Source organism: Phyllostomus discolor, chromosome 3, assembly GCF_004126475.2.
Source record: "Phyllostomus discolor isolate MPI-MPIP mPhyDis1 chromosome 3, mPhyDis1.pri.v3, whole genome shotgun sequence".
Lineage (NCBI taxonomy): Eukaryota > Metazoa > Chordata > Mammalia > Chiroptera > Phyllostomidae > Phyllostomus > Phyllostomus discolor.
The window spans coordinates 56,172,975-56,187,637 of record NC_040905.2 but is presented as its reverse complement, the minus strand read 5'-3'; the positions used below and the strand labels follow the sequence as shown (position 1 = coordinate 56,187,637).

General features: G+C 38.2%; 1 protein-coding gene across 20 annotated transcripts in view; it reads left to right on the top strand.

Annotated features, from left to right (window-relative positions):
• MEF2C (myocyte enhancer factor 2C) overlaps positions 1–14,663 on the top strand; it is a 163,206-nt gene that overhangs the window by 116,827 nt on the left and 31,716 nt on the right. For 16 of the 20 annotated variants that reach the window (XM_028529117.2, XM_036020518.1, XM_028529138.2 and 13 more), the window contains 2 exons: positions 6,305–6,448; positions 13,588–13,774. In XM_028529117.2, the coding sequence (XP_028384918.1) occupies positions 6,305–6,448; positions 13,588–13,774 (331 nt within the window). Of the gene's footprint in view, positions 1–6,304; positions 6,449–6,508; positions 6,647–13,587; positions 13,775–14,663 lie in introns of all 20 variants that reach the window. The other 4 variants (XM_036020519.1, XM_036020517.1, XM_036020516.1 and 1 more) reach the window with 2 other exon arrangements.

The following is a 14,663-nucleotide window of genomic DNA, read 5'->3' as shown; positions in this document are numbered from 1 at the left end:
AAGTGGGTAGATGTTTTGTTATGTTCTGCACATGAAAAGTCTTCAAATCTTTAATTAGTGTCTTTTATTTCCATTCTAAAATTTCAAGTCCAATATTAAGATTATATTTTGAAGAAAAGAATAAAAACAAAAATGAAAATCTCTAGCTCTTCCCAGCCTCACCTGAGTGGAAGTTAATATCTAATTAGAATGAGCATTTATAGCCTATATAAATATGATGTTGTTAAGGTTTATAATTTTTTATAAAACTTTCACCATGAATGAATAATATTTGTAAAATTTAATTTTTATACTCTGTACTAGATATAATTTGCTTGTCTAACTAAAGTCTACCTACTAACTGTGCTAAATTTACAGTATTTTCACATCTTTTCACTTCTATATTAAGAACAAAGAACCACTAAGGAATAAGGAGATATGGTGCAAACAATGCAAACAGTTTTGACTATTAAAATCTATGGAGAGGCCTGGCCAGGTAGCTCAGTTGGTTAGAGTATTGTCCCCCTACACCAAGATTGTGGGTTTGATTCCCAGTCAGAGCACATACAAGAATCAACTAATGAATACATAAATAAGTGGAAAAACAGACATCTCTCTGTCCCTGTCTCTCCCCCTACCACAGGCACTCCCTCCTCCCTCCTCCCCCCCCCCCTTGCTAAACACAAACGAACAAACAAACAAACAATGAATAAAACCTATGCAGAAATTCCTTGGCACCTAACTTTCCCCCAGCCTAAGTGATCTGTGCTAGAAGTCCCCAAAGTACATACAATATTATATGTCAGTTCAGAACTTTTTAGTTTGAATTCATATTGCCTGCTTCTTTAAAAAACAAATGCACAAAACAGCATCTGGAGTACAGTGGGTTTTCAATAATTGTTTGCTGAATATGTTTTAAATGAAATGCGTGCTTAGGGCAGCTATTCCCCAGATACTGACGGGGCCGGATGCAGCCACGTCATGAGTTTTAGCAGCTAAGGGAGGATGTTTATGAGATACTCTCAGAAACTTTGCATGTAGGCAGTGTCCATTTCAACTGCTTCTCCTAGCCTTGTGTGGCCTAGTAAATCCACGTTTACTACTGTAAAGATTCTTCAGTATAATAGCAGATTGCTTATCTTCATGATGTTGTGAAAGACAAGCACAAAAATGATTTAGTGTCAGAGAAAAGGAAGCTACCTTTTATAAGTTGATGTCTTTTTTTTCTCAGCTTTTGTGTGAACAAGACATCCATGCAACTAATGGAAATAATTCCTGTATGTGTTCTTGACACATCAGCCCTCTGAAGTGAGGATAATGCTAGCTGTGCAAGAAAGGGTGATTATTTGGATTTTAAGAAAAATTAATGAGCCCTGGCTGGTGTGGCTCAGTGGACTGAGTGTGGGCCTGCAATCCAGAGGGTCATTGGTTTGATTCCCAGTCAAGGCACATGCCTGGGTCCCAGGCTGGATCCCCAGTAGGGGGCATATGAGAGGCAACCATACATTGTTGTTTCTCTCCATTCCTTTCTCCCTCCCTTCCCCTCTGTCTAAAAATAAATAAATAAAATCTTTTTTTTAATTAATGAGTATTTTGGGGATTTTCACAGAAGGATTTAAAATTTCTGTTGTATAGTGGGTAAGTACAGAAAAATACAGGTGATGAAAATATACATTCTTGAGGACTAAAACTGCAGATATGCAAAGAAATCGAATGGTTGGAAGCTTTAAATCTTATGGTAGCTCTCTGGAAGAAGATGAATTTTACCTAAATAGCAACAGTGCAAATTATATAGCTTCATTTAATTGAAAAAGACCAATAATCTAGTTACATCTTTTTTTACTAACAGGAAATAATTAATAAGGGGCACCCAGTTTTAACCATTGTATACAGAAGGCGTTTTCTAGTTGGAAACATAATGCCTAAGATGAGAAATGAGCCCACCATGTGGCATTCTTTTTCATTTATATTCCTTTCAGTAAAGATACAGAATCTGTTCCCTTCATCTATTTCATTAGAATTTTTGAAGCACCTGTCACCTATCATCAGTTTATATGGATTTCCAGTTTTTCCAATGAACAAATGTAATGACACGGGGTCCATATGTCCGCATGTGTGGGAGGGGGGATCCACGTGGTTTTTGGATTACCTGCCTGGAATCCTTTTCCCTTTTATTGTTTGGAGTGTGTCACCTTCTGTCAATCTAATTACTTCTCGAAGAAATGGCTGTTAGCTCTCTGCATGACAATCGCTGCCTTGTGAAAACATCCCGGAAGCCTTGCAGTCAATTGATCTACCCCAACAGTGTCAGTCCCTTGCGGAAAGCTGACTTCGGTCGGTGTGCAGACTCACTCAGGATTCACAGAGTTCCCTGAGAAAAGAGTTTCTTTGGATACACAGCAAGAGAAGCTGGTGGTTTTGGTAGATCTCTTGCCTTATCTTGACATACAGAATAAATCTTTTCAGAACATAGGCAGCTGAGAGACACATATAAATCCAGGACTTCTACCCCTGTAAAAGAATAATGACATAAGTGCCTACATTATCTGACCAATAGCATTTGTAAAAGATCAAAGAAGCCTTCAGAGGCCAGCGGCAGAGATTTTGATTTTACTAGAAAGGGGCATGAAGGAATAATGCTTATTTATTCATTTAGTAATCCTTGAGTTTATACCAACTGTTTATTACTGTGATAAAGATAGACTTGGGTGAATCTAACAGGAATTCTTTTGTCATCATGAAATAGCTGTGGATTTTCAATATAATAAAAATAAGCTGGCCCTTGCAGTTCTACCTGCACACTGTGGTGTTCGGTTTCGTGCCATCACTTTCATTTTCAGAGCTTTATGATTCCACCGTAATCATTTGTTCTTGGCAGAAATGTGTTCTACAAGCTCTCAGCTGAGGATGGTATTTTTGAACCAGTTTTTCAGTGTTCTAGTTATGTGATTATGGGAATTTTGGAACTCTGTGTTAATATGCTTTTGGAGTTTGTGTTTGTATAGTTTTAAAATGCTCCTTTTTTTAGAAGAGGGAATTTCAGGGGGGAATGGGTAGGGATTACAGGAACAAATTTGGAGGACACATGGACAAAAACTAGGGGTGGGGGGTAATGGGGGGAAGGGGGGAGGGTTGGGTGGAGGGGCTGGAACAGGAGTAGGGGGGAGAAAACTGTACTTGAACAATGATTGAAATAAAAAAAAATGCTCCTTTTTAAAATAACATGATTTAACTTGAAATAAGGCTATAATTTAGGTGGTAGAGGTATTTCATTACTTAAGTACTGATGATACTCATTATAAGATAATGTGTTCTGATACAAGAAGAATTTATTGCAAGAAAATGAGCCACTTTCCCCCCTCATCTCATCACTACCTTTTTCTTCGTGACTTGGAACCACCTACTTTGTTTGCCTAATAGTTTACATAATTCTTCAGGTACCAAGTGAGCTGTTGATCAAATTGTTTTTTTAACTGGCAAACTGATGTGTTTCATTGACCTATAAGCATTCCCACTCAGTCTAAACTTTGACATCTGAGAAGTATCGATATTTTAGCCTTAGTTTCATTCTTAAATTTTTCCACAGCCTAATTTGTAGAAATTTGTACCTGTTTATTTCAGTGTTTAGTCTCCCACTGTGGATGCGTATGAATGAAGGAGCTCTGTTCTGTAGCCCTCACTTCACAGGTGTGGGAAAGCCTGACCAGGGCAAGGGGCAGGAGGCCTGGGCCATCATGAGTGGCCGTGCCAGGCTGAGACCTGGCACAAGGTTTCCCCAAAATCCTTACGAAAGGAAGACTTGTGAGACATAAGAGTTAATGTTTGTGGAGATCTTTCAATGACATGTAATTGGTGCTTGAATTTTCATAAGCCAAGCACGGTGTCTACCCCCAGAGCTTCGAGGAGTGTGCAGCACACATGCACGTGCCAGATGGACCGCCACGGCAGTCGCTAGGCTGCTCCTAACCCCTGCATTCTGCTGTCAGAAATCTGCGCAGCAAAACAACCGTGATTTTTATGATCAGATTTACTGGGTAAGAGATCCGGGTGCACACTGAAAAATCTGTCTGGATAAGACTTTAAATGAAAGGTTTATATAAGAATATTGTTAACATGCCTCATAGGAATATAGGTACAGTTTGAAAAATCGCAGATATTTTTTGATCTTACACATTTTTCTCTGCATAAGTGAATTTCTATGAAAAATATGTGGAGTACGATGCAAGACCCTCAGGAATTACTGTTGAAAGCTCAGAGATATCTGGAGATCAAAGCAAAGACACATGATAATACAGCAAGTAGTTTTCACCCGGAACTATGCTCTTTGTGGTTGCGATAGTGCTAGCAAAGAGTTTAAACTGAAAGGAATTACGTTAGCAAAGAAAATTATTATTCTAAGTATTGTGGAGCCCTCTCAGAGTACTTATTCTGGGGGAAAATGACGACTGTGGATTCACGACGTGGGGACAGGTGGCCCCACCAATTATAAATTCCCCAAGATTGTAAATGTATATTTTATCATCTTGTGTCAAAATATTCATTTTAATATTCCAACATTTTACCACATAATAAGCTGTAACCATATGTTTATTTGTTATCTTTTACTACTATAACATTAATAAATATTTACAGAGCCACAGTGTATCAGAAACGCATTAGAAATGGTAGTTCCCTTAGTCTGATATTAAGTGAAAATCTTTGGTGCCTCAGAATCTAATTTTAAATAATGATACATTTGTTACACATTGATAAGAGCCAGGGAGTTTAAATTTTTAAGACTGACACCCCTTTTAAACTCATGTTGTTTTATTTATTTTCCCCAATTGCATGAATTAAAGATGGAGTGTTATCTCAGCTTTGAATTCCTTTGCTTGATGTCACAGTTTTGCTTTATTTGTATGTGAATTCTGTCTTTAATAAAGATGAGCTCTGCTGAACTTTCCATTAATGAGAGACACTTAGGTACATGGCTCTCTGTAATAATTTAGGTAGCACCAGGAAAATTCAGAAATGTTGCTTGTCTATTAATAGTTAACATGGCAATCTGTGTGATTAATCAGAAGTTTTATGATCTCTAAAAACATAACATTATCTCTGTAAATCAGATCATGTACAATTAAGTTGACAACCATCAGTTAAAAAAAAAAGAAAAGAAATCTCAGGACTCCTGACTCATATTTTTTGTTACAGTGTTACATTCATATTTATCCTTCTGTGACAGCTGAGACTAGACCAGACCCCCATTCAGGAGACAGGAGGTTTAAGATAAGGCACTGACTTTCCACTTTCATGTGTCAGGAGACAGTCTCAGCATGATCCGGCTCAGCTGGAACCCGGAGAAACTTTTGCTAGTTTGGTAGTTACTGACTTGGTTGCCGATTTTCAGTGCTCTCTGGCTTCCTTACTCAGCTCTTGTTAATGAAGCCCTAAATTCAGCTGTTTTGACTTTTCTTTCAGTCTATGTTTAGGCAGAAAACTTCTCAGCATTATCAATTTCAGTACACATTTTCACACATATAGAACTCTAACCAGACAAAACAAAGGTGATTTCCCTTATGATTATGGTGTCTGAACATTCCTAACAGGTGCTTTATGAGAATATTAGCTTGGTTATCTTGCTGCCTTTCCTGTCAAGTACACACCCAAAGGGGTAGCAGGACACTGTCAGTGCCAACCATTACGTTAAACTAAGGATCTGTCTCCAGCATTTCTGCTTTTGTCATGATCACAGATTCTGAAATCATTGTGTAATGTCCTGACTTCTAATTCTTCTGTGGGAAAAGAGAGTGTTGTAATTTCCCACCTTCCTTGTGTTCTTCTGTGATTGTCTCTCACTAGATCAGGGGTGTCAAACTCATTTTCACCAGGGGCCATGTCAGCCTGGCAGTGGCCTTCAGAGGGCGGAAAGTAATTTCAACTCCTTAACAGTTAAGGAGTAGTTACATTTACACAGTCCTAAAATTACATTCTGTCCTTTGAAGGCAACCACCAGGCTGACGTGGCCCCTGGTGAAAATGAGTTTGACACCCCTGCACTAGATGTTTGGAGTATGTATGAATTTCATATCATGAAACTTCAGCCTTCATCCTGTCTTTGTCCACTTATGGAATATAATTGCAAAAGGAATATTCCCTTCATTTCTTTAACCAATAGTGAGTGTGTTACTGAAGTGACTCAGTTTCTTTCTGTGGTTTCTTTACCCTAATGTGATATAGGATATGTGATAACAACCTGGAACACCCGACCGCTTTAACTTCTGTTAACAGCCCTGAATGTCTCTTACAGCCTTTGTGTGGGATTGAACTTTCCAAATTATGTATTTCAGACGTTGAGAAAGAAGGGCCTTAATGGCTGTGACAGCCCAGATCCCGATGCAGACGATTCAGTAGGTCACAGCCCTGAGTCTGAGGACAAGTACAGGAAAATTAACGAAGATATTGATCTAATGATCAGCAGGCAAAGATTGTGTGTAAGTACTCAAAACACCCTTCATTTTTTTTTACTCTTGATATTTCTCTGAACCTGGCAGGCCTTGAACAAGAAAGAAAACAAAGGCTGTGAAAGCCCTGATCCTGACTCCTCTTATGCACTCACCCCACGCACTGAAGAAAAATACAAAAAAATTAATGAAGAATTTGATAATATGATCAAGAGTCATAAAATTCCTGTAAGTACCGAAGGTAGATGGCTGGTCTGCTGATAACTGCTGCAGTAACACACCTTAACCCTTTCAGTGATGGCTTGGCCTAAGAAGCACTGGAAAGTCAAACCAATAAAATAGCCATCTCATCCCACAGCAGTTCATTTAGAAAGCAAACCCTTAGGGATGCTTGAATTATGTAATCCAAACAAGTTGCCATCGAGTTCATTCGGAGGTAGAAAATTCACAGGAGGAAGAGAAAGAAAGATTTATGTGGCACACCCTGACTTTACACAATCTCTTAAACACACAGTGCACACAAATCACTGTGCACTAGGAAAACACTAGAATCTCCTTCTCAACAAGTTTGAGGACTTATTATAAAATACACACACACACACACACACACACACATATATATATACACATATATATATATATATATATATATATATATATATTCATGTATATCACTGAGACCAGATACACAAGTGGAACTGTAGTCCTCTCATGTAAACCGATGATCATCACCCAAATAAAAGCTTCTTTCTGAATAAAGCTTCAGCCCTCTCCCTACACATGAAATTCAGCAGCAGCACTGAAGGGTTAAAGCTAATGCTCGCTGCAGGGAAACAGACTGCATGAAAACCTAATGGTAAGATTTCAACATGTTTGTGTGCTGGGGTGATTTTAAAGCTTCATCAAGATACTCGCTTTGCCTACACCAACAATTTCCATGCTTTAACAATTGGCTAAATTTTGTCTTAACCAAGTCAAAGAATTTCTAACAGTCAACCACACGCCTTGCCAGATATTTGAGAGAAATAACTCTGCATGTATTATTTTGTTTGCCCATATAAAGAGGGGGAAAGGACATACCTTTAATTACATTCTGCTGTCAGTCAAGCGATGTTAATTGTGTGACATACGTTGATGCAGCTCAAGGCTCACATGCTTTCTGAATACCCGGTGCTAGTGTCTGCACCCTCCTTGTACACAGGCTCCTCAGTTGGTAATGAATTCCTTTCTCATAAAAGTACATTTTTTTGTAATAACTTAACCCAACATCCTCCACCTGAGCACTGAGAAAGACTGCAGTGAAAATGCACCTCTGTGATTGTGGGCTCAGCGTATCTGGGTACAAAAGCTCTAGGCCAAATCTGTAAGTGCACCCACAAGATAAATCAGTGCCTTACATGTAGTAGGTGCACAATCACCTGTGTTGAATTAAATACGTTAAAACATTCAGAAAATGTGTGGCTCTTAAACTGTCTATCTTCATAAATATAGGTCTTTTTCCATTACATGAAATATTATCAGCAGTGGAGCTTTCGTTGAGTCAGCGTCATTATTGCCCTGTATCCTGAAGGAAGGCTAAGCACTGTGAATTCTTAAAGGTTTCATAAACCAAGCACTACACACAGAACAACCACAGAGGGCACTTTATCAAATGAAATATTTCCTATCAGATGCTGCAATGCATGCTTGTTATACCCAGAATTCTTAAATGATAAAATATCCATTGGGATTTTATCTTGCCCAGAAGAAGGAAAGAAACAGCTCCTTTGGGCCAATTTTTTATTCTTATGGCCTGAGTTTCTCTTGCTATTCAATACTGGTTTGGAGCTGCTGGGCTCAAAGGTTTGTGAATGGAAGATTTTTAAGGTGAAGCATATGAGATGTCTCAGACAGGAGAAATCCCTGGCACACTTGGGAAGGGGACCATATATATAATACTGCTGATCACCTCCAAGGAAGTGATGCTAAATACGTGTGTAGCTTTAACTCCAGGGGTTCTGGGAGAAAGCCCATACTTGTACATCAGATCATTTTTCCCATGCTTTAGGGGGAAAGAGGCATGACACATGCCCAGATTCCCTCACAGTATTTCATCCTGTCACGTAAAGAGTTCAAAATCAGGATACATGATTTCTTAAGAGATGCAGTGGTGTGCGGTGGGGGGTGAAAAACCACATCAGAGTTTACTAGGCAGGGCTGTGAGAAGGAGCCACACAGCTCCTAGCTGCGCCTCCAAGTCTTCATTTCTTTCGTAAGTGCTTCAGTCTCCAGGATGAAAAGCCCAGTTTTCGCACATCACTTTCAGTTGCTGGAAGTAAATTTTGTTGAAAGTTTCCACAGCTGCTAAAACATTTACAGCAGGGCAAGGACACTCTGCCCTTTGTGTGCAGAGAGTGTGTCCGCCTCTTTAAAAACATTACAAGACTGTTTTTCTATTTCAAAGACCCAGTTTGAAGAGTTTTTCTTTTAAAACAGAAAATTTAATATTGCAGTCACCTGTTGGTACAACATAATTTATGCCCATATTCCTCAATGACATGAAATAATTCATGGATGACTTGGAATCCTGTTGACCAGTGTTTCCTCATGCAGCGTTTGCCAAATTTCATGCCGGGCTGCACAGCAAGAGGAAACAGCTTCATTTGAGGAACCAGGAATTAGGAAATGGGCTGAAGGAAGGAGGAGCGGATGCAAGATTGGTTGAGAGCAAATGGGGAGGAAGTGGAAATAGTTTCTATTTTCTTCAAATAAGGGACTGTGAAGACAGAAATCGTACTCTTAACTAGGACCAAGCAGGGGTTAAAGGCAAAAGCACTTGAGATTATTTATATGCAGAGGAAGAATGATTGAAGGAAGGAAAATATTGAACACACAGATACAATGGAGATAAAATGTCAAAACTCAAGGAAGGGAGCAGGATGGGATTGGAACAAGATGGAGTTGCAGATGGACCCAAGTACACTTAAGGGGTGGTTGGTGGATAGAGTGAAGCTAAATGGGTGACCACCTATATTTTTTATATTGAATGTAGTTTCTATAGATATTGAGGCTAGGGAGCAGGTGTTTGAAAGAGGACTGAGATATTGGGGATAAAGAGGGAATGAGAAATATGTACTAGAGTTGTCAGGCAGCCTTGAGGAAATTCGATGCCAGCAATTGGTAGTCACTAGTCATTAGAGCTGTGTGATTTCTTTTTTCTCTGCTACTTTTCAGCAGACCTGTAATGGTTGATCAAAAAGTAAGGGTGTCATTAGTGGCCCCCCCCAAAAAGATTCAGTTCAATCATTCCCATTGAATAAAAGAGAGCTTATTAGCTAAAAATATTTTATTAAAAATATTTTATTTGACTTTTTATTGGACCTTTCCTTGTGGTAAGTTTGGGAAAATAGTGGCTTTTGGATAAGAGTTCAGATACCTTTCTGACCACAGTGACTCGCTTCAGTAACCATGATCAGTTTATTCAGGACAGAAACTGAAAGGCTTTTAGCCTCTGTGCCCGTATCTCTTACAGCCGGGCCAACGTCATTGGCGTCTGCCCTGTGCAGTCACACAGGCCACTGCTCTTACAGGGCCACGCTCAGTTAACTGCTGTGCCTCCACCATCTTGAGATCCTTCATTTTTTAAGAAGGGTCCCCACATTTTGCTTTTTCCCTGGGATCTGCAAATGATATAGCCAGTCCTACCTATAGCCTTTCACTTAATCACCCCAAGTTCCCTCTTCTTTCCTGCTGTGAATGTTCTGAAATTTGGAGTCTTGCTCTGACATCTTTCCAAGTTTGGAGTCTTTAACTACTTTTTGGGTTTCACTTTTAAACATTTTTTTTTATTTTTGATGCTTTTAAGTTCTCTAGTTTTGAAAAGTCAGGAAGGAAAAGAATAACACCAACATCTTATAAATATTTATACATTATTACAGCCTTTGTTTTACCTAAAACATTTAGATCTGGTTGGTCTCTTTATGGATGCCACCACTTCATGTCCAAGATCAGGTCCAGGGAGGTTAAATGATTTACCTGGTTAAACAGCAATTTATTACACAGGCCGGACTCATCTGAGATTTCTGATATTAAGACTGATGTTCTTTCGGATTCTCTGAGATATCTTCTCAATATGGTCATTTTTATGCTTATAATTTGATTTCAAAATTGTCTAGGCAATTCCTGATGCAGATAAGGAAACAAAGCAAAAGGTAGAGAGAAAATGCAAAGGCTGTTAGCGCATTTTATGACTTGTGAATTTTAAGAATACTCTGATATCAGAATTATACCTGACTGCTGTGCAGTCTGTCACAGAGAGTTTTTATAATCATCATTGTCAAAGTGTTTATGGTCCAGAATGTCAGAAGCTGAATAATTCTTGGGAATTATGGTTGAGTCAGGCAAAAAGAGAGAGAGAGATTCAATAACTTGGTTATTAGGGTGGTTCAGAATTTATTAAATAATTATTAATAATCCTCTTTATTTTGGATGTACATGTAATCACCCAGGAGAAGGAAGGAAATAATAGGCTTTGTGTTCAACTGAGATGCAATCAACATGCTGTAGAATATTCAAGCCGTTTTATAGCTGATATTTAAGTATCCAGTAATAGTTAAACATTTATGAGTAGTAATAGTGAATAAATACAAATTTAAAAAAGTGTAAACAAATGATAGCTTTACGGTGTTAAATCTGAGTAACTATAGAAGTGGAGAGTCTTGAAGGTTTATTTTTCCCCAAGACCTCAGTCACAGAGGGGCCATTAGTGAGCACAGACTGCATTCCAACGCCCACATCCATAGCACCATTCAGTTCATTATTTTTGTGGGTCACAAATAATAAGCTACTAGCATCCTACTCTTACTCACTTCACAGTATGATTTCTGATGGCAAATTCTCTTTCTACCCAAAAACTCATACTGTGTTGCAAGGTGATTTAGTAGGAAAAGCAACAAGCTCAGTCACTTACTAGTCGGATGACACTGGGCCACTTACTTAATCTCACCAATTTTAAAAGGGAAGAATTATATCTACAGTGAAAGAATGTTGAATGGGTTGTATCTTATCATGTATACAAATTATACAGTACAGTGCCTGCTCAATAAATAATATACAGTAAATTTTAAGCTTATACTTTTGTATTAGTGCAGTGTCTCCCTAAAAATTCTCCTTTGAAGAAAAATATTCAGTTCACAAAATAAGAAGTAGACTAGGTTCTGCATTACCTTAGAGCAAAAGAACTTTAGCACCTTGATGAAATGAGACATTATTTGGCCAACATCATAGTTAATTTTATAACAGAAGGGAAAGGAGCAAAGAAAAGTAATCAGGAGATGGCAACCTCTACCAACCTGTGGCCCCGCAAAGGGATGTGATCGTAGGGAAACACCTGACCTCTCTCCTCCCACACTCTACTTCTGCTGGTACCTCCACTGGCCAAGCTGAAACCAGAGGGCAAGGTGATCTGGATTTATGCAGTCTGGAGGGCTAGCTTCTGGGCCTAGAGCAGGCAAAGGGGTGCACTGTGACTCCAGAGGGGCAAATGGAGAAGCTGTAGCACAAGTACTTGACTGTGTTTTTCTCAGGTATACTACAGTGATTCTTATGTGATCTTTTAATGAATGCATACAATATTTTATTTACTCTACAGACATTTATTTTACAACATATACTAATATTTTTTGATGTTTAAAAGGTCTCTGGAAATTTGCGGATATATTCATTCTTTGCTATTTTATCATTTGTATTCCATTATATCATGGTGTCTGTATAAAATTATTTTTGTACCCTGTTAAGATAAAGCCTAATAAAGAATGACTGTGTTAATATAGCACTTGGACATTTATTTTATTTTCCTCTAAAACAATGAAGAATCCAAGATGTAAAAGAAAAGAGTTCTGAAACATTTACTCTTGTCAATGTGAACACATCTAGACCGTGAGAAGGAAAAGAAGTAGGAAAAATAAAGAATAAGAAGTAGAAGCAGGATAGCACACATAGAGAAGAGTACTGTAATCATCACCGGAGTGGACTCGGAACTACTACAGAGCGTGATGAGCGTCGCAGGCCAGCCAATCGACCAGTAAAAGAAAACTGATATTAGGATTATAGGGAAAAATAGTTTAATAAAAAGAACAAAAATCTGTGAACCACATGCATGTATGCACTTAAATTTGCCCATGGCTTTTTTGAGAACACCTGAGGGAGAATGTTCTATTTACACTCATCCCCAATGTATGTATTAGATCCACACATACACACATCCATTTTACATTAAGAATGCTGTGTGGTCTGACACCATGAGCCCTCTGGCAATATATTCGCACAGTATTTTCCTTTATAATATTAAAAATGGAAAAAAGGGGGAGTTTCAACTATGATTATCTAGTTAATACAAGCAGAAAAATAAGCATGACTTTGCTTATATTGCCAAAATAATATCAAAAATCAATAATTGGGACCTGATTACTCTAATTAGATAGCCACACAGCTTCAGCTCAATAAATAAGTGCCAACTCTCTCATTTGAGATGCAGGCCTTACCATTTGTCAGTGTTACTATATCAAAAATGTGAAGTGCAGCATATATCTGAACTATCATTTTAAAATATGAATTATTAAATGACATATGCTCTGTTGGATCTGGTATCTTAAAATGTCTATTATCTTCAGAGTTACTTTCAAAAGACAGACTTTGAAAAAATAATAATTAAAGTATATATGCTATTCACAATCCTGGGATGATTTTATATCATTAAACTTTTGCATAAATATGCTTCAATAAGCAATTAAACCGAAAGCTCTGGTTTGCATTTTAATCCTCCTTTTTCTCTGTGAAGTCATCCCAGTCATGTACCTTTGATTTTGCAGTCATTTCTGGCACCAGATTCAGATATCACAGATGAACAATTATTACTTAATAGAATGGAATTCAAAGACAATGGAGTCTAATGAAATGGGGCTTTGTTTTAGACAAAAGTGAAACGTTTTCTAATAGTTGCATAGAAGGTGTTCTAAGCACATTAAAGAAATCAATTTATGATGTGAGCATTTGAGAGCTCTTCTTAATGGTCTTCTAGACACCAAGAAGTGTGGAATTTGAAATTTTCCTTGAAAATAAAGGCTGTCTGTACCTGAGAGCTTGTTTCTAGTTTCTTTTTTGTTAACCCATAATTTTTCTCTGCTCTATAGGCTGTTCCACCTCCCAACTTTGAGATGCCAGTCTCCATCCCGGTGTCCAGCCATAACAGTTTGGTATACAGCAACCCCGTCAGCTCACTGGGAAACCCCAACCTTTTGCCACTGGCCCACCCTTCTCTGCAGAGGAATAGTATGTCTCCTGGTGTAACACATCGACCTCCGAGTGCAGGTAACACAGGTACGTCTCCCTAAGAATGCAATGGGAACAAATCATTAGAAGAAGCCCCTCTTGTTAAAAGGCCATTTTATCTATAAGATGTTGAGTTTTCCAGGTTTTCATTTGTTACTTCACTACTGGATCTTCAACATGATAACCCCTAACTCCATTAGCATATCTTTCAAAATCTCATACAATCTGTAATTTATCTGTTCAGCCTATCTGTCACCAATCTCCTCTTATGGCTCTATTTTAACCACATAATTTTCTCAAAGAGAATGTCAATTACCCTGTCTCTGTGTTTTTGCTTCTGCTATTGTCCTGCCTAAAATCCACTTTTCCTGCTTGCCAGACATGTCTTCTACTTTTTTTTAATCTTTGTATTGATGTTCAAGTGCAGTTGTCTCATTTCCCCCCCACCACTTTCCCCTGCCCTACCCACCTCCCACCCTCAATCCCACCCCCAGAGATAACTTTTTCTATGGAACCTTCCCCTGTATTCTCTTACAATATATCCCATGGCCAATTTTTATTTATTTATACAGTAACATACCACAAAGGATTTAAGGCAACAAGAAAATGTGACAGGATAGCATAATTTATAAGAATTGTGAAATAAAAACAAAACTAAGACAGAAATAAGTTAAGAGCACATCATAAGGACATATACACCTGCCACAGATTTGTCTCTACACGTCTAGGAGCTCCTTAGAGGAGAAATTATCATCCAGGGCAACTTGAGCCATTCTTAGTTCGCAGATCAAGGAAAACACATTAAGTACTGTATTGAGTATGCATCTATTTCCTCACTGGGTTTAAAGAGACTTGAAGGGAAGAATATCCTCTTGATTTCCCAGACTCACAGTAGAAACTAAGTGTATGTGAATATGTCCTTCATATTTACAAAAGA